The sequence below is a fragment of the Stomoxys calcitrans genome, chromosome 2 (assembly GCF_963082655.1).
Source record: "Stomoxys calcitrans chromosome 2, idStoCalc2.1, whole genome shotgun sequence".
Taxonomy (NCBI): domain Eukaryota; kingdom Metazoa; phylum Arthropoda; class Insecta; order Diptera; family Muscidae; genus Stomoxys; species Stomoxys calcitrans.
The window spans coordinates 113,201,632-113,229,462 of NC_081553.1; the positions used below are offsets into that span (position 1 = coordinate 113,201,632).

Genomic DNA, 27,831 nt, shown 5'->3' on the forward strand with positions numbered 1-27,831 from the left:
GAAACTATCGAATTTAGCAAATATCGATAGTTTGTCAGCTCCAGTTACACCTCTCTGAGAACGACCCTTAATGAATCAGGTTCTGCAAAATAGAAGTATGCGGCAAGTTCCAGGCACTCCGCGATGAGCTTCTCCCAAGACAAAAAAAGTACACTACACTAAGGCGGCAGCCCTTAGCCCATGAGGACTCCATCATATCAATCCGTTACCTAGAACGGATGGGGAAGTCGGTTTTTCGATTGATGATTTTGATTACGATTGATGAAGGAAAAAAAATGTAAAGGCTATATCACATTACACGGCCGATAAAAGTTGAGGTTCTCCCCTAAAAATGTCTTTGACTTGAAAAATTTTCTCCCCAATTTTCAAATGGTCCTCATAGAAATGCTTGTAATGATTTAACATCAAAATCACATTACTTATGCCTATGCAATAGAATATAATTCGCCTTTGCGGTGAAGAAAACAAATCTTAATCTTCCTGTAAATGACAAGCCTCTAAATGAGTTTTTAATGGTCTCTTAATAAAGAAAACATTAGTCTCCCTAGTCTGTGCTGCATGCGACAATTGCTGTCGCATTGACTGACTTCTATGTATTCTGCCACATTCACATCCTCAGTCGCCATGCGTTGCGTGTCTTTAAGAATTGCAATAAAACACACAAGAAAAAGACAAGCCACAATCACTCGAGTGGCACTTAGCCACAGGCACGCGGTGCTGTGCAGCATGCCACACTGAGTCGCATGGAAAACAATCAAGAACAAATGTTTAAAATGTATATTTGTCCGTCCTTAAGAGACGGACGTTAGTCAGAGTTCCTTCTGCCATCATCATCATCGTCAGCAACAGGAGTTGTACTCGTAGGTCCCTCATGACAGTGCAGTCTGTAAATCTTTTATTTTTGCAAATCTTTTTGTTCTACCGTTTCTTTTCTTTCTTCTGCTTCTCTGTTTGCCTAGCCAATTGCCACGGCAAAGCTTTGGTATCGCATGACCTCAGCAATTAACCTCATGGGCTTTGATTACGAAATTATTTTCACATATGTATGTATGTACCATGCGATATACGAGCTACGTATAAAGGTAGCTATGGAATTCTGTAGGCCTGCAGCAGGCTAGCCGGTGGTTATTCTTCATAGTAATAGCCAAGTAATTGATATCATTCCTTCCTCTATTTCGCATGTCGGCCTAGGTCCATGGTTGAATTGCTTAATAAAGCGACTTAGGCCAAAGCATTAAATATGGCCGAAGCAAATCTAAGGACAATTATATGAGATAAACATAAATAAAGACATGAAATACATCCTAGAGAGACTATTTAAAAATTCATACACGTAAATCATTGATGGTTGTTGTCCAAGAGAGTATGCAGGCAAAAATATTTCAAAAGATTTGTCATTAAACATTAATTGAGTTGATTACATCTTTTTTGCTTCTTAGGATGGGCGGCATATTCATTGTGTCGTAGCGTTTGAAAAATGTTGCAATTTCAACAAGTAAAAAAGCGTTAAGTTCGGCCGTGCGGAACTTTGAATGCCCACCATCATGGATAAAAAAACCCATCCTCTTTTATAACAACTTCACTACCATATCCATTGTAATATGCAAATGGGGGCTGGTCTGGTTCATCTTTGATTCAGATCCCGAGAACTATTGTAGAACTCAGCGAAATCGGCAACAAATCCACTTTTTATGGGATTAAGACCCTTAATTGGAGGACCGGTCTATATGGCAGCTATATCTAAATAAAGTCTGATCTGGACCATATGCTAATCGATTGACGGGAGGCTTAATACAAGTCACTGTGTCAAATTTCATGCAGCTTTTATGGGCTTAAGACCCTTAATCGGCATATCGATCTATATGGCAGCTATATCTGAATAAAGATCGATCTGAACTATATTTATGTCGGATATCGGGAGGCTTAAAATATATCACTGTTTCAAATTTCAACGAAATCGGGTAATAAATACAGATTTTATGGGCTTAAGACTCTTAATCGGCAGATCGGTCTATATGTCATCTATATCTGAATAAAGATCGATATGACCCATATTTGAGTCGGATATCGGAAGGATTTCCCCAACTCACTATTTCAAATTTCAGCGAATTCGGGTAATAAATGCAGCTTTAATGGGCTTTGGTCCTAAAACGTCAGATCGGTCTATATGGCAACTATATCTAAATATAGTCCGATCTGGACCATATTTGGGTCGGATGGACCATATTTGGGTCGGGAGGCTTAGATCAACTCAATATTTCAAGTTTCAGCGAAATCGGATTATTAATGCAGCCTTTATGGGCTTAACCCTCAATCAACAGATCGGCCTATATAGCATTTATATCTAAATATTGTCCGATCTGGACCATATTTAGGAGTGAGGTCAGAAGACTTAACAAAAAAAACTCACTGTTTCAAGTCTCAGCAAAATCGGGTTATAAATGCAGCTTTTATAGGCTCAAGACCCTCACTTGGCAGATCGCTCTATATGGCAGCTATATCTGAATATTAACCGATCTGAACCATATTTGAGTCGGATATCGGGAGGCTTAAAATAACTCACTGTTTCAAATGTCAGCAAAATTGAACAAAAGTTGCGGCTTTTATGGGCTTAAGACCACAAATCAGCAGATCGGTGTATATGGCAGCTATATCTGAATATGGTCCGATCTGAACCATATTTTAGTCGAATGTCGGAAGGCTTAAAAGAACTCACTGTTTCTAATTTCATCGAAATCGAATAATAAATGCGCCAGTTAAAGCTTAAGACCCTAAACCGGCATATCAGTCTATATGACAGCTATATGTAAATTAAATTAGGTTTAGGTTTCGGTTGTGTCTAGGTTATGCTAAGGTTAGCTTGAGGTTAGGTTTAGGTTTAGATTAGGTTTAAGTTAGGTTCAGGTTTAGATTTAGATTAGGTTTAGGTTAGGTTAGGGTTAGATAAGGTTTATGTTAGGTTGAGGTTAGGTTTGTGTTAGGTTTAGGTTTAGGTTAGGTTTAGGTTAAGATATGTTTAGGATAGGTTTAGGTAGGTTTGGTTTAGGTTTAGGTTTAGGTTAGGTTTAGGTTAGGTTTAGGTTAGGTTAGGTTTAGGTTAGGTTTAGGTTAGGTTTAGGTTGGGCTTAAGTAAGGTTTAGGTTAGGTTAGGTTTGGTTTTGAATTGAGTTTGGGTTAGGTGTAGATTAAGTATAGATTAGGATAGGCTAGGTCAGGTTAGGTTTAGATCAGGTTTAGGTTAAGGCCAACGTGGCACATACGTTAGCAGGTCCGCCTAGACGGCGGGAACAAATTTTCAGCGGTGGTTATTCCCTTTCTAATGCTAGGTTCATTTATAACAACGTCTCTCGGATAAAACTCCGGGTCGAGGCACTTTCCGTTAATAAGGACATGATTAGGTTTAGGTTGGGCTTAAGTTAGGTTTAGGTTAGGTTAGGTTTGGTTTAGAATTGAGTTTGGGTTAGGTATAGATTAGGGATAGATTAGGTTAGGTTAGGTCAGGTTAGGTTTAGATCAGGTTTAGGTTAAGCCCACCGTGGCACATAGGTTAGCAGTTTCGCCTAGACGCCGAACGCCTGGGTTCAAATCTCGGCGGGAACAAAATTTTCAGCGGTGGTAATCCCCTTTCTAATGCTAGGTTCATTTGTGGTGTCGCTATGCGCCGTTTGGGCTCGACAACGTCTCTCGGATACAACACCGGGTCGAGGCACTTTCCGTTAATAAGGACATGATAATGGAAAAAAATAGTAAGGGTGGTGAATACGTTTGAACCGTTCGAACACTTGAAGGAATTCAGACATAGGTGACTTCACTTTGTCGTCTCTTTGAACTTAGAAAAGGAAAAGATGAATTTGGGCTCTATACATGCATATCTGTTGGATATGGGGATCTCCTCCCTCCTTTTAAAAGGCTTAATAACACATAACTAGCGTAGGGCTCGGTTAGGAAGATCATTGTGAGTGGCTCCTTTCTCCGTGCTCGTTCAGGGGGCTTTGAGAGAGTAGGCGAAGGCCAATGGGCTTGGAATAAACCCCAGAAAGGGTGGCTAAGTACATGATTCTTGGCCAGAAGCTGAACATTGGGAAGGAATTTCGAGTCACGCCGTTCGGACTCAGGATAAAAAAGAAGATGATATGAATAAAGTATCCCCTATTGCTAAATGGAATGTTCATGGAAAATTTGGTAGTAGTTAGATCCCTTACCAGAATTTTCATTGCGACCGTACCCTCGTCCGGTTGTCTCAGAGACCTACCGATGTTGAGAGCGTCAGAGTAGACAACCAATACAGTCCCTGACTCCGTCTTGGAACCATCCGTGAAGATCGAGGTATCATCCCACTCAAACACAGCAGTCGCCCTCCCTTGGCGGCGCAATTCCGAGTAAAGACCCTTCTACGTCATCTGCAAGATGATTCCGTCATTAAAATCACCAAAATTTGCCAATGGCGGAGTATGGAGCACAGTTGCCTTTTTCACCCTTTCGAAAATATTGGATTTCAAGATAAGTTTTCTATCCAAGATTTTCGTTATCGAATATTTCCAAATTTCTATTCATCGGGAGAGCAAATTTCTCATTCGGAATAGCAATCACAATCCCCATAGAATACAACATAGATCAGCTCGTAGATAATACAAATTTTAAAGAATTTAAAATTCTGATGACTGTAGTTAGCTGTCTGCCCCTCGAAAACCCCCAGAAAAGTCACCGCAATTCAGCTCGCCACTGTTCATGACTCCTTTCTCATACCGTCTTACTTCCTGTAGAAACTTAATATTGGCTTTGTACTTTTCAAGCACAAAATTTTAAAAGTTTTTTTTTGTTTAGCCCTCGACTCGATTCATTCAAAATGTATGCCTATATTTAAAAGGTGGTATAACCTCTATATATTTCTTTGCGAATAATCACAAGAAATCAGCGCAATAATTTTGAGTGAAAACATCAAATTTTGAAACCGCTCATATTAAATTATAACAAAATTTCAAAATTATGTAAAAATATTCTAGTTTTTGTTTCTCTGTCACATTTATGAATATACATATGTATGTATGTATGTTAATGTATTCTTACAATTTACATGCTGTGAAAAAAATATGTTTTCCTTGTTTTGCTACATTCTATACGATGAATTCCACACACACAGACGCACACACACATACAAATGTGAAGGCGGCAAAAGTGACCAGTTTTATTTTAAATTTCAATCCGATTGGATTCTATTGATTTTGGATTTCAGTTTTTGTTTTTAAGTTTTTTTTTGTGTCTTTCATTGTTTTTTGTTTTCTATTGTCGCGCTGTAGTTCGATGACAAGAACAACCTGTGAGGGGCTTTAAGATTTCAAGGCATTTTTCTAGGTGTGAGCTATAAGTTCCCTTCCCCTAAAAACCTGTCTGTCTGTCCATAGCACATTGTAGCCCATTTCAAAGCCATTGAAATAGAGAAAAAATAGCATGCTTAATATGATTATATAATTGTTATTGGTTAATTAAAATAAAATGAAAGCAACACAAAAAAAAAACGAAAAGAAAAGAATCAAGTGAATTTCAATGTTGTGATATGTGAGGTCACATAAAACCATGTGACCATAATAGAGGGGACTTTTCTTTGTTATTGTTGTTCTTACTTTGATTAATAGGCCTTATTTTGATGGTTAAATGTTTTGTTCAGAATTAGGTGCCAAACAATTTATTTAGCTATTCTTTTACAATATCCGTGTGTGGTGAACTCTTTTTTTGTTTAAGAATATATTAGCCAATGAATCAAAATTTTACAATATTTTCAGATTTATTATAAATTGCCCATTTTTTGATTAATTTTCTTGTAATAACGCCTCTTTCATATGACAAAATAATCGGATTTAGTTGTGCATATATCAAAATCTATTTAACCCAAAAAAAGCATTGTTACATCACAGATAAAATAAATTTTGAAAAACAACAACTTTTGTGGAAAAATTAACAACAAAATTTGTTAATATTCTAGAAACAATTTATATTGAATCTCAAAGACCCACAGCAAAAATTTTTTGTCGAAAGGCACTAGCTTTCCATATCAATATATATTAACTATTCATAAGGAAAACAAATCCACTAAACCAACCACCACATGTGCTTTGGTGCTCAGCTTCGACTTTGGTTGTTGGTTTTATTTCTAGTTCGCTGCTTGCTCGCGGTTTATACTCTGTCAATGTCTCTAATATCATCCTAAAACAGCGATGTTCTATATGAAAATGTGATTGTAGGTGTGATATACTTCCTTTGTTGCCCAATGAATTAATGGGAGCCTGATTATCTGAGAAGATATTTATTCCAGTCGTCGTTATGACATATCTTAGCCATTCCACCACTTCTTTCATTGCAAAGATCACCGCTTAATGCACATTACAGGGTTCAGGTAATCTTCTTCCTAGTTCTTCGGAGTTTGATCCATCCGTATAGAAGTTTGTATTCATCCATACAGAAGTTTGGATCCATCCGTATGGAAGTCTATGCAACTTCTATTACCAGGGATATTGTAGTTCCAATCTGTTCCATTAGGAATAGTGGTACATTACTTTTTATCCAAAAGCGGCTCAGGCAATGTTCAATCCACACTGCATGGAACATTGTATCTTGGATAATACAGTGTCTGTAGCCGCCGTATAAATAGAGAGAAAGCTCCCTTAATCTCACAAACGTGGTCGCAGTAATTTGTCTGACACTGTGGCTGTCCTCTGGGCATTAGGTGTAACGTTAAAATCATTGCATCATATGATATCGTCCTTAATGCTGCTGTGATGCGAATCTTCATATATTTCTGTTTGATCCAGCTGAGTATTGAACAGTAGGTAGGCTTTTGAAGCGCCGTCCCCCAGACCACAACACCATATAGAATTATAGGTCTGACAACTGCAGTTTATACCCAGAGCATGAATTTAATTGGAAGTGTCACAGTACGCTCCTATACTGAGAAGGCTGACAGATGTTGGACATTATGCAGACGGGGCGTACACTCGTAATGGGGCCAGAATCAGAGGATAGTCCACTGGTTCTACAGGAGCTTGATTTGACCAATACTTACTTACGCCTCAGTAGTTTGGTGGACAGCCCCTTATAGTAATAGTCAGTAAATATTTCCGGTTTGGCGGGAGGGTCCTAAAAATTATCAACATCGTGCTCCACTCTCTTTGAGCCCCAAATTTGTAATATTGAGCAAATACTTCCTATTTGATTGTTGTTATAGGAGTGGGACGTCCCCTAACAGTTGTTCCGAATGTTGATATCAGATTCGTGCTCTACTTCCAAAGAGCTTTTATTTGAGCTTCATATTGCTATGGTCGGTAAATTTGTACCCTTTGGGGGGCGTTTTTGCGAGGGGCGGTCCCCAAAACACTTGGTCCTACACATTTGGATATCAGATTCGTATTCCACTCTCAAATACCTTTTATTTGAGGCCCATATTGCCATGGTCCGTAAATATTTTCTATTAAGGGGTGGTCCCCCGAATACTTGTTCCCACAGTTGGACACGCTTTCTACTCTCAAATACCATTTATTTGAGTCCCATATTGTCGTTGTTGGCCACCCTTTGCATCCCACCTGAAATTTGGATAGCAAATTTTTGTTTTTAGGTCACTATAAGAAGGCACACAAGTCCCATCTCCGAGATCTGGCGTTTCTGAAAATCAGGGTAAGGGGGAGCCTCCGGTATCAAAAAATATTTTACCCTATTTTCACCACGGGATCATTATGCGTCATTTGTGAAAATTTCAAGAAAATCGGTTTGCCGTTTTTGAGTCTTTACGGAATAGACAAACAAACAAACACAAATTGATTTATATATGTAAGACTAGCTTCCCCGGTGCGCTACCCTACCCCATAAAATGACTTTTTGAAAATGGATTTTTTTCGTATTGGTTGCCTACTTTCAAAATCATATTTCAAAGTTACCACTTGGGATAGTACATTTTTAAAGATCCGGGGGTCCTTCCTGTGTCTATCCCAATTTAAGGGCAAAAAGTGTACTCTGCTACCGGTCTTCATACATTATTTTTAAATCCTTTTTGTTTTGGGTAGGATGGAGCGAGAGGGGAATTGCCCTCAGAGTCCTTTTATTTTTGTACTCAGTTCTCAGTCGTCCTACATGACAGTTTGATGTTGGGTGGAGAGGGTGGGTCCCCCCGACGATAAGACCCAAAAGACCATTTTTTGTGGGGTTTTTAGGGGAAAGGGGACCCCCCCGAATACTTATGGTGAAATTTTTATATCAAATTCGTACTGTACTCTTAAATACCTTTCATCTGATACCCATATTGTCCCATTCGGTAAAGATGTCCTTTCGGGTAGGTTTTGGGATGGGGCGTCCCCCCCAGGTTATTTAATCCCAACTTTTTATACCAATTTCGTACTATAAGGTGGCACCACCGCGGAGGCCACCGCAGCGCAGAGGTTAGCAAGTCCGCCTGAGACGCTGAACGCCCGGGTTCGAATTCTGGCGAGAGCACCAGCGTTAGGAGGGTTTTCCCCTTCTAATGCTGGCAACATTTGGACTCGACCATAAAAAGATAAGGGGTCTCTTATCATTGAACTTAAAACTTGAATCGGACTGCACTTATTTATATGTGAGAAGTTTGTCCCTGTTCCTAAGTGGAATGTGCTTGGGCCAAATTTGCAATTTGCAAATTGGACCGATCCGGACAATATGGGACTTAAATGAAAGGTATTCAGGAGTAGAGAATGAAATTTTAAATTGGGGGCCGCCCCAACCCCAAAACCCCCTAAAATAGGTTTTTTGGAAAGGTATTCGGGAGTAGATTGCGAATATGGTCAGGAAGGAGAAATAGGCTTTATAGTTTGTTGATTTCGGAAGGGGGCGGACCCTTCCCCTTTACCCAAAAACATCACCCAAATTCAAAAGTGGACCGATCGGGACAATATGAGTATCAAATGAAAGGCATTGGAAAATAGAACATGAATATGGTATAAAATTTGGATCTAAGTACCTATCGGGCCGCCCCAACCCTAAAATTCCCCCAAACAGAAATATTGGGCGTTCATGTCAATATGGGCCTCAAATGAAAGGTATTTGGTATTCGGGAGTAGATTGCGAATCTGGCATACAAAATCAGAAGTATAGGGGGTCCCCCTTACCTCCAACAACGATTTAAATAGGCATATGACCCATCATGACTATATGGGACTTAGTTTTTTGTTTGTTCCGGACAATCAAAAACGGTTGAACCTATTTTTTTAAAATTTTCACAGATTGTGTATGTTTATAGGCTATATAATTTTTAGATATCGGTTGGAGGCGGTCCCTCCCCCTTACAACGCCATCCAAAAACAAAAGTGGATACCAAAATAAAGCGAATATCGTATTAAAATTTGGGCCTCCACAATCCAAAAACTCCTCTAAACAGATAAATTCGACATTCATGTCAATATGCGCTTTAAAGGAAAAGTATTCGACAGTATATTACAAATATGGCATAAAAAATTAGGTTCAAGTAATGGGAGGTCGACCCACCCCCAAGTACACCCAAATAGGCATATTAGCCGACCATGTCTATATGGGACTCAAATGAAAGGTATTTGGGAGTAGATTACGAATATGAGATTATAATTTGAGTTCAAGTCTAGGTGGCGCTTTTCTTTCCAAATAAGTCAAATAGGTTGATTGACCCATTATGACAATATGGGACTCATATGGGATGAAAGGTATTTGAGAGTAGAAAACGAATTTGATATCCAATTTTGGAACCAAGTGTTTAGGGGCCACCCCCCTTTACTGAACGTAATTTCCGATTATGGCAATATGGAACTCAAATCAACGGTATTTGGGCGAACGGATTTAAGTCGAAATGTCTGAGTGCCATCCCTCCCCTAAAAAGCACTTGTCATAACCCTAATTTTCAAACCACCAGTTCTCGGAGATTGGTAATGCGATTCGTTCGAAATTTTTTTGCACTCTCACAGTCAAAACAAAATATGGTTTCTACTGTTGGGGTCGGGTGGCTCGGAGGCCGTCTAAAACCCGCCAAATGGGTATATAGAAGAATAACGACAATATAGAGCTCAAACGAAAGGTGTTTAAGAGAAAACAGCGAATTTGATATCAAATTGAAGAGACATGTGTTTGGGGAACTGACCCACCCGAAAACACCTCCCTATCATATAAAAGCTATTTGAAACCTATTTTCGGGACAAAGTCCCTGGAGTCCATCCCACCCTCAAACAGAATTTATTTACCGATCTCACTATTATGGGGCTCATATAAAATTAATTTGGAAGTAGAGCACGAAGCGTATATTTACACTAAGGGCCAAGTGTCTCTCTAAACCGTACTTTTTTTAGCCGAGTCCGAATGCGGTGCCGCAGTGCGACCGTGCGAAGGGCTCATCGCAACTCACTGTCCCAAATTTCAGCAAAATCGGATAATAAATGTGGCTTAAATGGGCCTAAGACCATAAATCGGAGGATCGGTCTATATGGCAGCTATATGCAAATTTGAACCGATCTGGGCCAAATTGACGAAGGATGTTGAAGGACCTAACACAACTCACTGTGCCAAATTTCATCCAAATCGGATATAAAATGTGGCTTTTATGGGCCTTAGACCCTAAATCTGAGGATCGGTCTATATGGCAGCTATATCCAAATTTGGACCGATCTGAGCCAAATTGACGAAGGATGTCGAAGGGCTCAAAGCAACTCACTGTCCCAAATTTCAGCAAAATCGGATAATAAATGTGGCTTTTATGGGCCTAAGACCTTAAATCGGCGGATCGGTCTATATGGGGGCTATATCAAGATATAGTCCGATATAGCCCATCTTCGAACTTAACCTGCTTATAGACAAAAAAAGAATCTGTGCAAAATTTCAGCTCAATATCTCAATTTTTAAAGACTGTAGCGTGATTTCAACAGACAGACGGACAGACGGACAGACGGACGGACATGTCTAGATCGTCTTAGATTTTTACGCTGATCAAGAATATATATACTTTATAGGGTCGGAAATGGATATTTCGATGTGTTGCAAACGGAATGACAAAATGAATATACCCCCATCCTTCGGTGGTGGGTATAAAAATTCTCATCAAACTGATTTGACACACACTCTTATGCAAATTCTTCCTTTAAAAATAGAATATATAAATCTTCCTTGAACTGAAATTAATAACTAACGCCTCGCCAATTGATATTTAATTGGAATTGATTTTTCCAACAACCGATATTTGTGTGACCTCCGCGGTTATAAAGTAATGCTGCGTGGAAAAAAACGCTACGCATGCGTACTTGAGTGCGAATACATTTGCCACGGTAGTACAGCAGTTGCAGCTGCATTTGTTAAGGCATTCGCATCCAAGCATTTGCATGACCCAAGGCATTTTGCGGCATTCTGGTCTTTGTTGTCGCTATGTTGTTGGGCGTCGAGCCTCTATTCCAAGTTTATCTTAAGAATCAGTGTTGCTTGGCTGGTGGTGGTGCCGTTTAATGTTTGCTTGCTTTAATTAAATTACAATGACTTCGACATTGTTGGTGCGCTGACAGAAGAACGGACTGCCTCAATGGCGTACTGTTCATTGTTCATGTCGAGGTTGTAAAATTAAACATTGCAATATGTCTTCCGCATTGGCGACGGCGACGACGACGATCGGCCGATGCCGCTGTCAATGACTGCAACGACTTTATAACAAAACCGACTGACTACAACATTTTCTATAAGTTTTTCTTTCAAATTTCTTCAAGTGATTGTTTTTTTCCTCTTTCTTTTGCGTGTGTCATTCCCTCCCCCGGGGGACCACCTTTCCCTGCTAGCCATTGAATTCAACAGCAGCCAACTGCATTCGAGATGTAAATGAAAACTTCAATTTGCGGTCAAAAATGTGATAGAATTCATCAGAGTAGAAGCTGTCGTCGTCGTAAACATTTCGAATGATGTGGTGAGAGAAAGGCTTGCAAGCCGCACAAACATACAGCATGCCCCACACTGCCACATGCAATCTGATATATTGCCACATATTTCATTTGTTTGACGTTGCGGAACATGGAATGCTGCGCAGCCGCTCTCATCTGTGGTGTTGATTTGACATTTGTGAAACTTAAAGATGGCAAATCAATCAGCAGGGGCTTGGTGTTTAGATTTTGTTTTGGCATATCAAGTTTTCTTGTACTTCTTTTTGGGCATAAACTTATTCGTTTTTTTTTCGTATATTTAATTTTTATTATTACCTTACCTCATCTTTTATTGACTTTTCTTGTTCAAGCCATAAAGCGAATGAATCTACAACGAGTAACCTGTTATGAGATGCGTCAAATTGGACATTTCCCAGTTCTTAAAAAAAAAACGCTGCAACAGATGGTGTAAACTAAAAGCCTAATATTTGGTATAGACTTTAGCGAAAAATTCAGACTTTGGAGAAATTTTTATCCAAATTTTGTTTTGCGAAAAATTGTATAGAAATGTTATTGGTAGACAACTGTGAATAGAAAAACCCTGGCCTGTGTTGTAATCACGCAAACGCTGAGGACTGCATTGTGCCAGTTATTTCGGGCGCGAAGCTGAATATACAGTCTAATCAGGTCACCAGGGTTGTCCTTATGCTGAGGACCTCTTACTTACTTTAGTGGGATATTTCAGAACATTTGTCCCGTTAGCCGAACTAAGAAAAGTTTTTCTTAGCACCTCCATATTCTACGCTTCTTCTCCAATCTCTGACACCAAGACTCGAGGTGTATCTCACCACTTGATCTTTCCATGGGAGTTTTGGTAGTCCCGGTTTGCGTGGGACCTCGCTATGTTAAAGTTGTTAAAGTAGGACGTATATGACCATAATTCCATTTTAGATGCTAAAACTAAGGAAGGCCATAGATTACCTGACACCTAGACAAATTCGAGTTAGTATCTTCAGGATACGCATTGCCAAGAAGAGAAAGCTGGACTGCCGATATTGTGTTTGAGTATGGTGAGACCCCGGTCCTTAGTGATGGTTTCAAGATGGGGGAATGGGATTGGAGGAACTTTATATTGTCAGGTTGTTGATACTGACGGTTGAGGGTAGGTCATTCAGGTGGACGCCTGTGTCTGTGCGATACCACAATCTAAATTTTGGACAGGATTCCGCAAGCAACAACCGGTCTTTATTTAACATAATGGCGGCGCTCAAGGCTTTTAATTTGGATATGAATAGACACCAGACTCATGACATAACGCTGGAACGACTACTAAATTTCCCATGAATATTCCATTAAGGAACAGGAGATACTTCCCTCATATCAATAAGTGCGGTCCGATTAAAATTGAACCTTGAAGGGGCCTCCTTTTCTATGCCGAGTCCGAAATGCGTGCCGCACTACTGGCAGAGCAACTTTAACATGGCAGGATACCTCACAAATATGACCAGCATTAGTTAGGATATAACTACCGCATATATTTCTCTCTGATGTTCACGCCGGGTTTTGAACCCAGGCGTTTGGCGTCATGCTAAGCTCTGCGCCACGGTGACTGGCACGGCTAAATTCCCCGAAATGAGTAGACGAACAAATATGTACAGCGGAGTAATGTAATAGAACTGCATTTATGGCTAGAACACATGAAGCACTGAAACTTCAGTGCCGGTATTGTTCACCCGAAGTCAACTGGAATCCGAACCCCAAAAGAAGGGATGACAGGACCTCAGTCACTTATGGTGATGTAACTGTGTGTGATCCGAATTTTTGATCAATTTTTTGACCATCTCGAGAGTGACCGCTCAAAGAGAGCTATTCAAAGCATCCGTGGCCTTCGAACCGATGAACAACCATCACAACGTACCGTGGACGAAGTTACAAATGTCCAAGGCGCTGGGCCCTAACAACGTCTTAGCACTTATGCTTTAGAATCTAGATTTACCGGGAGTCGAGTAACTGACCAACGTCCCTAATCTATTCTTTAGCACTCTCACTGCTCCCGATCAATTTTTTGACCATCTCGAGAGTGACCGCTTAAAGAGAGCTATTCAAAGCATCCGTGGCCTTCGAACCGATGAACAACCATCACAACGTACCGTGGACGAAGTTACAAATGTCCAAGGCGCTGGGCCCTAACAACGTCTTAGCACTTATGCTTTAGAATCTAGATTTACCGGGAGTCGAGTAACTGACCAACGTCCCTAATCTATTCTTTAGCACTCTCACTGCTCCCGATGTCTGGAAGGTTTCAAAGTTTCCAGGTGAAGCCGGCTCATAGTGTGGTCCTCATGGCTCTGGATCTATCGAAAGCTACAATCAGCCACATCACGACTTTTTAGGATGTCGCGAACAAGTCCCAAGACGACCCGTTGGTTGACACCGGCTGTTTCTCAAGGGTGACTGATAATTAGGCACTTTTCAACCTCTACCAATCCCCAATCCCACTCTCGCAAGGTCGCATAGAGATCGTATCATATACAGTTGTGGCTTCAGTCCCTTATCTTTGATGACATCTGTCATAGGTTATACATTTTTCTCCGCGGTCTAGCCGTTTATCTCGCTTTAAGAAATATTAAGATATCCGCCACCAAGTTGTCAGCCATATTTTTCTCTTCATGTACCGCAGAGGTATGTCACGACTCTCAGACCCAAGCTATTTAAACAGTATCTACTCAGCTGGCACCGCCCAGATATGTCACTTTAAATCATTACGATCTAGAGCGAGAAGCAGATACCCAGATCTATTATTGTTGTGTTGTTGTTGCTGATGCTCCGGTACGTACAACCGGCTGCCATGGGATTGACCCAGCCTGTTCTTCTCTTTAGCTTCGAATCATCTGTATGGCACGATAGTAATACCAGAGTTCCGCCAAAACAAGACTGTGGCGCTAGCTACAGTGTATCGAACTCGGACTCAACCACCATCGCCACTTAGGTGTTCGACGCGAACTCTCTCCTAATTCAGTCAGTCAGTTTCCTATCGTCGCCTTGATTATCCCGCGAAAGTATTGCCAGCTTCTATGTACCTTCCCGTTGGCTTAGGTCTCAAATCCTCTGTGGCTATTTAAAGTAGTCTCCAGCAGTCTTATAGGAAAGTGGCAAGACGACTAGTGTTCTAAACCTGATGTTATATCCTTATTTTACATTTCAAATCCATCGCGGATCACCATACTACCGAGACGTAAATTAGTATTGTTCAGACAACTCTCATATAGAGCTAGTGGACATTTTTCGAGAAGAAGATTTGTTTGTGGATGCGCAGGGTTGCTTAGGAAACTTAGGCGGACGCGGACCAATGCTCCACGGTGGCATGGCTATACATTCGTATAAGTACATTTTTAGTGAATCCTAGGATAGTACACTGGCTCTACAGGAGCGTGATTAAATCAATACTTAATAACGCCTCAGTAGTTTGATGGACTGCGATGGAGAAATGTTCCAATGTAAGGATAATACAACAGGTTCAGAAAACATGTTGCTTTGGCTAGGTGGATCAAAGACGACCACACCCGCTATGGCACTGAAGACTACTCTAGATAACCGACATACAGATTGAGTGTGAGCCAGCCACTGCGGCTATAAGTCTTAAGGCGATAGGAGAATTGAAAGAGGGTAGGAGCAAGTCAGACTATCGCTGTAAAATGGAGGCGACGATAGGAAACCTCAAAGATATGGAAGAGGTTTCCGATCGGATACCTGAGACGATACCCGGGATCTAGTGCGAGGCACTGCTGCCAGCGGCACAATCTTGGATTTACGGAACTCTGGATGATCATGGTACACAGATGGATAAAACCTAGAGGACAGAGTGGGCCTACAGGTCTATATTGAGAACCCAGGGGCTGAGATTTTTTTTCGACTGCCTGGCCATAATATGGACCTGCAGGCGGTGATCAGGGCGATCACGGAATGCGTGAGGTGATGTGGTGTTAAGGCGAGGACGTCGAGTGTGAACATCTTTAAGGACAGTAAACTGTGGCCAGCAATAACAACCTGGACGGTTAGGTCACGAACGGTCTTGAAGTGTAAGAAAGATATTAACGCCCTCGCTGAGAATGGCACAATCGTTTATGTGCCGCGTCACAACGGAGATTTGGCAGTGAAGGCCAGAAGACAATGAATTTGGTTAATCCGAAGCCGAAGGCGTGGGGCAAACGCATGTAACATTGTGGAACAGCGAAATGGTCGGTAATGCAAATTGCAAATTTACCCATGAACCTTCTATTAGGGAACAGGGGCGAACTTCTCACATATCAATGAGTGTCCGATTCAAGTTTAAGTTTAATGATTAATGGCCTTTCTTTTTATAGTCGAATCCCTAGGAGTACCGCAGTGCGACATCTCTTTGGGGAAAAGTTTATATAGAAATATTCGCCTAAGACCCCATAAGGTATAAATATTCTTGGTCGTCATGATATTTTAAGTCGATCTAGCCATGTCCAACCATCTGTCCGTCCGTCTGTCTTTCTGTCCAAAGCACGCTAACTTTCGAAGGAGTAAAGCTAGCCGCCTGAAATTTTGTACAAATACTTCTTATAACGTGTCCGTCAGTTGGGATTGTAAATGGGCCATATCGGTCCATGTTTTGATATAGCTGCCATATAAACCGATCTGAGATCTTGACTTCTTGAGCCGTTAGAGAGCCCAGTTCTTATCCGGTTTGGCTGAAATTTTGCATAACGTGTTTTGTTATGATTTCCAACAATTGTGTTAAATATGCTTCAATTCGTTCCATAAACTGGTATAGCTGCAATATAAATCGAACTTGGATCTTGACTTCTTGAACCGCTAGAAGGCGCAAAGAAAGTAAATGCATTTTTAATAAAACTTAGAATGAACTTTAATCAAATATACTTTTTTTACACTTTTTCTAAAGCAAGCTAAAAGTAACAGCTGATAACTGACAGAAGAAAGAATGCAATTACAGAGTCACAAGCTGTGAAAAAATTTGTCAACGCCGACTATATGAAATATCCGCAATTACTTTTTGGGCAACCCCATAATTTCGTCATTCTGTTTGTTACTACTCGAAATATTCGTCTGAGACCCCATAAAGTATATATATTCTTGATCGTTGCGACATTTTATGTCGTCCGTCTGTCGAAAGCAAGCTAACTTCCGAAGGAGTAAAGCTAGCCGCTTGAAATTTTGCACAAATACTTCTTATTAGTGTAGGTCGGTTGGGATTGTAAATGGGCTATATCGGTCCACGTTTTGATATAGCTGCCATATAAACCGATCTTGGATCTTGACTTCTTGAGCTGCTAGAGGGCACAGTTTCTATCTGATTTGGCTGAAATTTTGCATGAGATGTTTCATTATGGCTTCCAATAACTGTGCAAAGTATGGCACAAATCGGTCCATAACCTGATATAGCTATCATATAAACCGATTTGGGATCTTGACTTCTTGAGCTTTTAAGAGCGCAGTTATTGCCCAATTTGGCTGAAATTTAGCATGACGTGTTTTGTTATGACTTTCAATAGCTGTACATATGGTTCAAATCGGTCCATAAACTGATATAGCTGCCATATAAACTTTTCTGGGATCTTGACTTCTTGAGCCTTTAATAGCGCAATTACTATCCGATTTTGTTGAAACTTTGTACAACGGTTTCTCCCATGACCTTCAACTTACTTGTGAAATACTGTCTGAATCGGTCTATAGCCTGATACAGCTCCCATATAAACCGATCGCCTTATTTTACTTCTTGATCTCCTTAAGGGCGCAATGGTTATTCGAATTGACTGAAATGTTAAATAATGAGTTCTACTATGGTCTTCAACTTTAAATACGATTATGGTCCTAATCGGGCCATAACTTAATAAAGCTCCAATATCATAGCAATTCCTTTCCTTTATCCTTCGTTTGCCTAAAAAGAGAAACCGGGAGAAGAATTCGACAAATGTGACCCATAGTGGAGGGTATATAAGATTCGGCCCGGTTGAACTTAGCACACTTTTACTTGTTTCTGATGTTCTCGCCAGGATTCAAACCCAGTCGTTCAGCGTCATAGGCGGACATGCTAACCACTGCACCTCCGTGGAAACGATCGGTAGGACGAAGAAAATCTTATGGGGAGATCCAGATCGTGAGGCGAGACTATTACTGAAGAGAAGTAAGAAGGAGGTCAGTATGGCATTCGGTATCCTAACGGGACACATAGGACTACGAGCTCATTTATGCGAAATAGGTGAGGCAAGTGATAGCATGTGTAGGGCATGCGTGGAAGATGATGAGACGTTGAAGCATTTCCTATATCATTGCCCGGCTTCCGCGGCTAACAGACATCGGCATTTGAGTGGGGACACAATACCAGACATGAACCAACTTAGGGGCATTATATGGAAAAAATTATGGATTTTGTAGGTAGCACGGTATTTCTGAAGCATTTAGCATTTAGAGCGAACAAAAAGGCGATTACTGCCCATAGTGGCATGGGGCGCACTCTCTTCTCAATCTAACCTAACCTTGCATAGATCTTTTCCTTCACTTCCTCTCTCTCAGCTAGCACAAAAGGACCAAAGATTGCCTCTGAGCCTTACTTAACTTGTCATTATAGAAAATTTCTTTAAAGCTTAGCCATTTTTTTTCAGTGTAGTTGCCAATTATCTATTTATTCGACTTTCTTCTTTTCTTTGCAGTTTGGACTTCGCCAATTGGATCTCACCCTACTCTCACAATTGTGGGCCCTCAATGATTCTATCCAAGAATTCCGTACCATGATACAAGAGAACGAACAGGAAGATGATGAAACCTACTCCACCCATTCACGCTCACCCTCACCCTATGATTCTGTATCATCCGATGGTGATGATGAGATATCAGCACTTAAGGGTAAAAAATTACTGGACTTGCAAAATCCAACCAATGCCAATGTTATAACAAGCCAGCCGAAATTAACAAAATCCTATTCTTCAGAAATTGCCGAACAAACGAACTACAACTGCAGCAACAACAGCAGCAACAACAAGCTCGCCTACTCCAGATCAACATCATCGTCGGGCGATACGGCAACGTCGTATAACGATCAAAAGTCCCATTTGATTAAGCCACCGTTGCCCAAGCCCTTGGATGTGAAACCGGTGCCGCGCATGCGTAGTGCTCCACCGCCGCCACCCACGCATCGCAAGAGTCAAAATGCACCACCACGTCCCACATGATGTTACCTAACCGACTTCTTAGCCGAAGTCAAGATGGTCATGTGCAAAGTGATTGTGGGCGATGCCACAGTGGCAAACAATAAATTGGAAGCCAAAAGGAATTCCGAATTTTATGTGGGCAACAATGAGGCGGCCATCGTTCACCAACTGCCCCACAAGAACAGCAACAACTTGTCCGATGACCATCCCTAATACAGGCGACATTTACTACTACATCAACAGCAACATCAATCGATATTTTATATTTATGACTATGAGGACAAAGGCAACAAGGATCAGAGTACAGCGAAGATGATGAAGAAGACAAGGCCAATGTCGAAAAAGGATCGGGAGCAACACAATTACCATTACAGCCACCATGAGCCTTCAGGGATAATGCAGGATGCCCACAAGCGCCCTTGTTGTCTAATACCAAGGGACGCCATATGACCGGAGCGAGTATCTTTCTTCCACCACACCCCAAAAAAGGGGCTGTAGGTTGGATGGCCCCAGAGCCGCCAACAAGGGTAATGGGATGCAACAAATGCTGATTAATTGAAATGCTTTAGAGTTTCTATTATTATGGTATTCTATTCTATGCTATTATGTTTGTATGTATTGTACGTAGGTTATGAATGAGTGTGATTATTTTATGTTAATTATTATTACGGATAGAAATCTACTATTATTATTATTAATATTGTTAAGTTTAAATTGCTGTTCTTATTTTCTTTCTTCTTTTATTCTTACTTTATTTCATTTGATTTCTTTCTTTAACATGGGTGTCTATTGCTTTATATCTATACTTTTTCCCCCCTATATATTGGATTGCCCAAAAAGTAATTGCGGATTTTCCGCAATTACTTTTTGGGCAACACAATATATGTTCTCATTATCACATGCTATTTAGCATTATTTATTTGGTTGGTATGATTTTATAAAATTTCCTTTTCAAAAGACTTTTTTTGGAGGGTATTTTCTATGGCATCTAAATTAATGTCCCTTTTGTTTTGAGAAACTTACCTATGAATGATTTAGTTGTTAGATGTTACTGCAAAGGATCGAAAGTTACACAAGGTTATTACGTAAAAACCACACACAGAGGCAGATGATAAAATAATAATAAAAGAAAATGGATTTAATCCATTTGTGCTTTCAATTGACTACACATTTGTTTGGTTTAAGTTAATGAACTCATATTTTGTAAATATATATACAACTCTATCATAACGATTAACAACAAATACAATAATAAAAATAATAAAATAACAATTACTATAACATAAATACAAAAATAAAATAAATAAAGCTTGAGCAATTCATTCGGAATATATTTTGTACTTTTGGCAAAAATAATACATTTAAATGCAATAAATAAATTATATTCATACTAAAGATAAGCATTTTGTTTCATTGATAACTAGACGACCCGGGCCCGCTCCGCTGCGCCCTCTTTTACTTTGTATGGAACAAAAGTTTCCTTGGAATATTTATTTTCGACAATTGAAGATATTTTAGTGAAATACCATGCTAACTTGACTAACAGTTTAACAATATAAGTGCCTTTATCTGAATCCCACATGATTTTTATTGGTCTACGAATTTAAGTTTGGATGTAAAATGTACTCCATTCTTAAAATATTGGGTTGCCCAAAAAATAATTGCGGATTTTTTAAAAGAAAGTAAATGCATTTTTAATAAAACTTAGAATGAACTTTAATCAAATATACTTTTTTTACACTTTTTTTCTAAAGCAAGCTAAAAGTAACAGCTGATAACTGACAGAAGAAAGAATGCAATTACAGAGTCACAAGCTGTGAAAAAATTTGTCAACGCCGACTATATGAAAAATCCGCAATTACTTTTTGGGCAACCCAATACTTCATTTCACCCCGTTATTCTCATGATGTCTGAATTAGTGGTGTTTTCGGGGGAGAGGTGGTCCCCCAGATACTTGGCCCTGAAAAAATATCAGCATCGTGCTCTTCTCTCAAATCACATTTATTTAAACCCCATATTGCCATTGGTTTAAGAGGAGTTTACAGGATGAGGCGTCCCCCAAACACATGGTCCCAATAAACGTTATCAAATTCGTTTTCTAACCTCAAATACCTTTCATTTGAGCAACATATTGGCATGGTCGAAAAATGTTTTCCCTTTGGGTATGTTTTGAGAAAGGGGTGATACCCTAAATACATGGTCCTACATATGGATATCAAATTCGTATTCTACTCCCAAATACCTTTATTTGAGCTCCATATTGCGATGGTCAGTAAAAAATTGCTGTTTGTGGGGTATTTTGGGTAAGGGGTGGACCCCAAGAAAATTGGTCCCGAAAATGGGTATCAATTCTTGCTCTACCCCCAATTGATTTCATTTAAGCTCCTCATTGACATGGTCGGTAAATATGCCCGATTTAGGGGTGTTTTGGGGATTGGGGTGGTCCCCCAAACACCAACGTGCTCTATTCTCATATATTTGAACCCCATATTGCCATTGCCCTCAAAATTGGATATCAAATTCGTTTTCTAATCTCATTTAAACTCCTTATTGCAAAAGTCAGCAAATATGTCCGGTTTGGGGTATTGGCGCTAAAAACTATGAATATTTAGAGTCCCACTCTCTTTAAGACCCAAATTGTCTTGGTGAGCAAATATGTTCTATTTGGGGGTTGTGATGGTAGGGGGACATCCGCTACACAGTTGGCCCCAAATGTTGATATCAAATACGTGGTCTTTTCCCACATACCTTTAATTTGAGCTCCATATTTCCAAAGTCGGCAAACATGACCGGCTTGGGGGGGGGTGTTTTGGGGGATGGGAGGCCACTCAGTGAGTTGGCCTTGAAAATATCTATCGGATTCATGTTCCACTCTAAAAACCCTCTTATTTGAGCCTCATATTGCAATAGTCAGCAAATACTTACTATTTGGGTGGTGTAGTGGGGATGGGGTGGCCCCATAGATACTTTTCCCGAATATTGATATCAGATTCATGCTTTATTCCCAAAGACCTTTCATTTAAGCCCCATGTTGTTATGGTCGTAAATTTGTCCCCTTTGGGAGATGTTTTTGGGGAGAGGCGGCCCCCCAAAACACTTGGTCCCATATTTGGATATCAGATTCGTATCCTGCATTCAAATACCTTTTATTTAAGCCCCATATTCCCATGGTCAGTAAAAAAGTCCTGTTTGGGGGGTTTTTTGGGAAAGGGGTGGATCCCCAGAAACGTGGTCCCACATTTGGATATCAGATTCGTATTTTACTCGCAAATACCTTTCATTTGAGTCCCATATTGCCATGGTCGGTAAATATGTCCGATTTAGGGGTGTTTTGGGGTGGTCCCCCCAGGCACTTGGTCCGACAATTGTATATCAGATACGTTTTCTTATCCTAAATACCTTTCATTTGAGTCCCATATTGTCGTGATTGGTCTAAATATATGTTTGGTAGGTTTCAAGGTGGGGCAGCCCCCCTAGGTACCCCATCCGAAATTTGGATACCAAATTTTTATTTTTAGGTTACTATATGAGAGCACACAAAATTTCAGTTAAATCGCACCAGCCATCTCGCCGAGATCTAGGCTTTCTGAACATTAGAGTAAGGGGGAGGGTCCGCCCCCGCCTTCAAATATCAAAAAATGTAGTACCCTATTTTCAACACGAGGTCCTTATGCACCATCTGTGAGATTTTCAAGAAAATCGGTTCAGCCGTTTCTGAGTCTATAAGGAACATACAAACATACAAACATACAAACATACAAACATACAAACAAACAAACCTACAAACCATATCATCTACATTGTGTCTACGTCATATTCTACGCCGCTGCATCCAGGTCTATCTTCTTCCTGCGCAGTACTTTTTCGGTGTATCTCATCACCATAACCCACACAGATAAATATAATTTTGAAAAACAACAACTTTGGTCGAAAAAACAACTACAAAAGTTGTTAATTTTCCTGCAACAATTTATTTTGAACCTCAAAGACCCAAAACCAAACCAACAAATCAACACCTACCATCCCTTCGTTGACTACAAAAGCTTATATGAGCTTCAGACCCTTAATCGGCACATCGGTACATATGACAGCTATATTTAAATACAGTCCGATCTTTACCATATTTGGGTCGGAAGGCGGGTGGCCTAAAACTACTTAATGTTTAAAATTTCAGCGAAATCAGATAAAAAATAAAGCTTTTATTCGCTTCAGACCCTTTATCGGGATATCGCTTTGTATGGCAACTGTATCTAAATATAGTCCGATTCGAACCATATTTGGGACGGATGTCGGGAGAACTAAGACTACCCACTGCTATAATTAATTTTAGCGAAATCGGGTAATAAATAAAGTTTTTATGGTCTTCAAACCCTTAATCGGGAGATCGGTCTATATGGCATCTATATCTAAATATGGTCCGAACTGAACCATATTTGGGCCCTATGTTAGGAGGTGTAAAACTACTTACAGTTTCGAATTTCAGCAAAATCGGATAAAAAATAATCTTTTATGGGCTTCAGACCCTTTATTGGCATATCGGCTATATCTAAATATGGTCCGATCTAAACCATATTTGGGTCAGATGTCGGGAGGCCTAAAGCTGCTCACTTTTTCAATTCTTTCAGGGAAATTGGATGAAAAATAAAGCATTTATGGGCTTTAGACCCTTTACCGGCAGATCTATATCCAAATATGGTCCGATTTGGCCCGTTCAAGAACTTAACCAGCGTGTATCAAAAAGACGTATTTATGCCAATATCTCAATTTTTGAAGGCTGTAGAGTGATTACAACAGACGGACGGACAGACGGATAGACGGACAGACACACGGATATCGTTAAATCATTTTAGAATTCTACGACGATCCGAAATATATATACTTTGTAGGGTCGGAATTGATATTTCGATGTGTTGCAAACGGAATGACTAAATGAATATACCCCCTATCTTACGGTGGTGGGTATAAAAAAATTTTTTTTAGCCGACCGGAGGACTCTAACCTGGGTTTCTGCAACTATGCATGTATTTCCATTCTATGTAGGTATTTCCGTAAGTAACCATGACCCAGGGAATTTTAAATAAAGCTCGATACTAGAATCGGACTGCGCACATTGATATGAATGCTGTTACTTCTGTTTTTTGCTAAACAAGTAAACACGTGCTAAGTTCGGCCGGGCCGAATCTTATATACCCTTCACCGTGGATCGCATTTGTCAAGTTCTTTGGCCGATATCTCTTTATAGACAAACAAAGCATAATGGATAAGAATTGCTATGTTATTTCAGCTATATCAAGTTATGAACGGATTTGGGCCATACTTGGTTTGGATGTTGGAGACCAAAGTGGAATTGATTGTGCAAAATTTCAGCCAAATCGGATAAGAATTGCGCCCTAAAGTGGCTCAAGAAATAAAATTGAGAGATCTGTTTTTATGGGAGCTACATCAAGTTATGAGCCCATTGGAACCATACTTGGCGTAGTTCTTAATGGTCAAACCAAAATACTTCATGCCAAAATAATTTCAACCAAATCGGATAATTATTGCGCCCTCTAGCGGCTCAGTCAAGATCTACATGGGAGCTATATCAGGTTATGAACCGATTTAGACTACACTTGGCACATTTGTTGATGGTCAAACCAAAACACCTCATGCAAAATTTCAGCCAAATCGGATAAGAATTGCGCCCTCTAGAGGCTCAATAAATCAAGATCCGAGATCGGTTTATATGGAAGCTATACCAGACTATGAACCGATTTGGACCACGCATGGCAAAGTTGTTAGAAGTCAAAACAAAACAATTGGTATAAAATTTCAGCCAAATAGGATAAGAATTGCGCCCTCTAGAGGCTCAAGAAGTCAAGATCAGAGATCGGTTTTTATGGCAGCTATAGCAAAACATGGACCAATTTGGCCCATTCAAAATTTCAACCGACCTGCACTAATAAGAAGTATTTATGCAAATATAAGTACCTAGCTTAACTCTTTCAAAAGTTAGAGTGCTTTCGACAGACAGACGGACGGACATGGCTAGATCGACTAAAAATATCATAACGATCAAGAATATATATATACTTTATCGAGTCTTAGACGCATATTTCGGGGTGTTAAAAATGGTATAACGAAATTAGTATACCCACATCCTATAGGTGGAGGGTATAAAATATGAAAAGATGGGCGCTCCCAGTGACAGAAAACTATTCGCCTATTCAAAATACAGTTAGAGCAGCGGTAACCCAGCTTAAGTGCAAGAAATGGCAATTGTACAAAGCATACTTTTGGGATGAGTTGACAGCAATTAGTATGGAAATAGCTATAGCTGCCTAAATGTATGCTAATGTTTCGCACACACATAATACATACAAAACCTATTTTCAGTGGTTTAAAAACTATTTTGGTATTTAACCAAGTCTTTAAATTTAAAAGTAGAACAAGCCAATACGGGCTAAAGTGGGACAAAACCGCCTTTTTTATACTCTGGACAATAGTGATATAATTTTAACGATGTCACGGTGTAAATGCAAATAAAAGAGGGGTTGGCGTATTTAGATTTTTTTGGTCCAATTCGATTTTATTAAATTTTATCTTAAGCTCTTTAGACTTTAGTTCCGTAAATAAAAATTCCTTTCTATTTCATTTGTCCCAACATTTCGTAAATTTTTTTTGACATCTTCAGGGTATACGTAATAGATTAGGATATATTCAAATGAATTTTTTCGTCAAAAGAACATTCATTAACAAAACACGATATTAATTATATTGGAGACAACTTAAATTTTAATATCACAGATCTTTATATTGCAATAAAATGTTTTTGGTTTTTATACCCTCCACCATAGGATGGGTAGTATACTAATTACGTCATTCTGTTTGTAACTACTCGAAATATTTATCTGAGACCCCATAAAGTATATATATTCTTGATCTTCGTGACGTTTTATGTCGACCTAGCCATGTCCGTCCGTCGGTCCGTCCGTCTGTCTGTCGAAAGCACGCTAACTTCTGAAGGAGTAAAGCTAGTCGCTTGAAATTTTGCACAAATACTTCTTATTGGTGTAGGTCGGTTGGGATTGTAAATGCGCCATATCGGTCCATGTTTTGATATAGCTGCCATATAAACCGATCTTGGGTCTTGACTTCTTGAGCCTCTAGAGTGCGCAGTTCTTATCCGATTGGAATGAAATTTTGCACGACGTGTTTTGTTATGATATCCAACAACTGTGCCAAGTATGGTTCAAATCGGTTCATAACCTGATATAGCCTTCTTGAGCCTCTAGAGGGCGCTATTCCTATCCGATGACGATGGCTGAAATTTTGCATGACGTATTTTATTCTTACTTTCAACTACTGTGTCAAATAAGGTTCAAATCGGTTCATAACCTGATATAGCTGTTATAAAAACCGATCTGGGATCTTGACTTTTTGAGCCTGTAGAGGTCGCAATTATTATCCGATTTGCCTGTAATTTTGTACTACGGATTCTCTCATGACCATCAACATACCTATTTATTATGGTCTGAATCGGTCTATAGCCCGATACAGCTCCCATATAAATCGATCCCTCTATTTTACTTCTCGAGCCCCTAAGTACGCAATTCTTATTCGAATTGGCTGACATTTTACACAAGTCTCCAACATATAAATTATTTGTGGTCCAAACCGGACCATATCTTGATATCGCCCGATTCTAAATAGCAGAGCAAATATTTTCTTATATCCTTTTTTGCCTAAGAAGAGATGCCGGGAAAAGAACTCGACAAATGCGATCCATGGTGGAGGGTATATAAGATTCGGCCAGGCCGAACTTATCACGCTTTTACTTGTTTTTTCTAAAGCATTCGTGCCATAGGTGGTACCATTAGTGGTGACAGTAAGAGAAACAAATGATGCGAGAGAAAGAGTATCACTATTTAGGTGAGGATGTTGTGATGTGCGTTGCCCTACTTGGCATGTAGGTCAGCCAATTGATTAAACCTCGGCTTTAGCGTGCGAGGCATTTGCATTTTTGTTGTTGTTGTTTGTATACAATTTTATAGCTACGGGCCATATACGGTAGGTGGGTTTTATAAAAGCAAGTTTGTGGTACATATTACGACCAAACCGCTGAATGTATTTTAATAAAATTGGCATCAATCGAGAGATATTTTTCCAGAGATGTGCAGAATATAAATGAAAATTAATTTTCTGAAAAGACAATCCATGAAAATGAAAAATTCATTTTCAATAAAAGAAGAACACATCAAATTTTTGTTGCTTTTTACTTAGGCATCGCCTACTTGTGTGAATGCAAAGCCAAAGGTGGGAGTATTAGTGGTGAGAGTGGGAGAGGTGACTGGTGTGTGCGTGAGAAAGAGTATGCTAAAAGAGGTCACTATAGGGGCGGGTGTGTGGTGGTGTGATACGTGTGGCCCTACTAGGTGATCTTTGGCATGAAGGTCAGTCAGCAGCTTAAGTTGAGGCAATGGACAATTACGTTTGCGGTTTAATATGTTGCCAACGGTTAAATACAACTTAGGCAACGCGCTAATTTAAACTTTGAAGTACACATTAAAAGGAGTCAAAGTAAATGAAATTGTTGGCGGAGATTTAAAAAAAAAGGTAAAGGAAAGGAAAAAGGGTGCAATATTTTGCTCACATTATGTAATAGGTCTCTATGTTCGCTTGCAATATTCAGATGGTTTAGAATAACCATGTGGTGAAAATAGTGCACTTTATATTTCAGCATTAGAAGGGGGTTGTGTGAGGGATTGCTCTGCCACTAAGCA

General features: G+C 39.8%; 1 protein-coding gene across 2 annotated transcripts in view; it reads left to right on the top strand.

Annotated features, from left to right (window-relative positions):
* Positions 1-20,469, top strand: part of LOC106093639 (rho GTPase-activating protein gacZ) — a 244,714-nt gene extending 224,245 nt beyond the window's left edge. The window contains exons 4-5 of one of the 2 annotated variants that reach the window (XM_059361586.1): positions 18,572-18,764; positions 18,849-20,469. In XM_059361586.1, coding sequence (XP_059217569.1) covers positions 18,572-18,764; positions 18,849-19,090 — 435 coding nt within the window. In that variant the 3' untranslated portion in view covers positions 19,091-20,469. Of the gene's footprint in view, positions 1-18,571 lie in introns of both variants that reach the window. The other variant, XM_059361585.1, reaches the window with a different exon arrangement.
* The last annotated feature ends 7,362 nt before the right edge of the window (positions 20,470-27,831 follow it).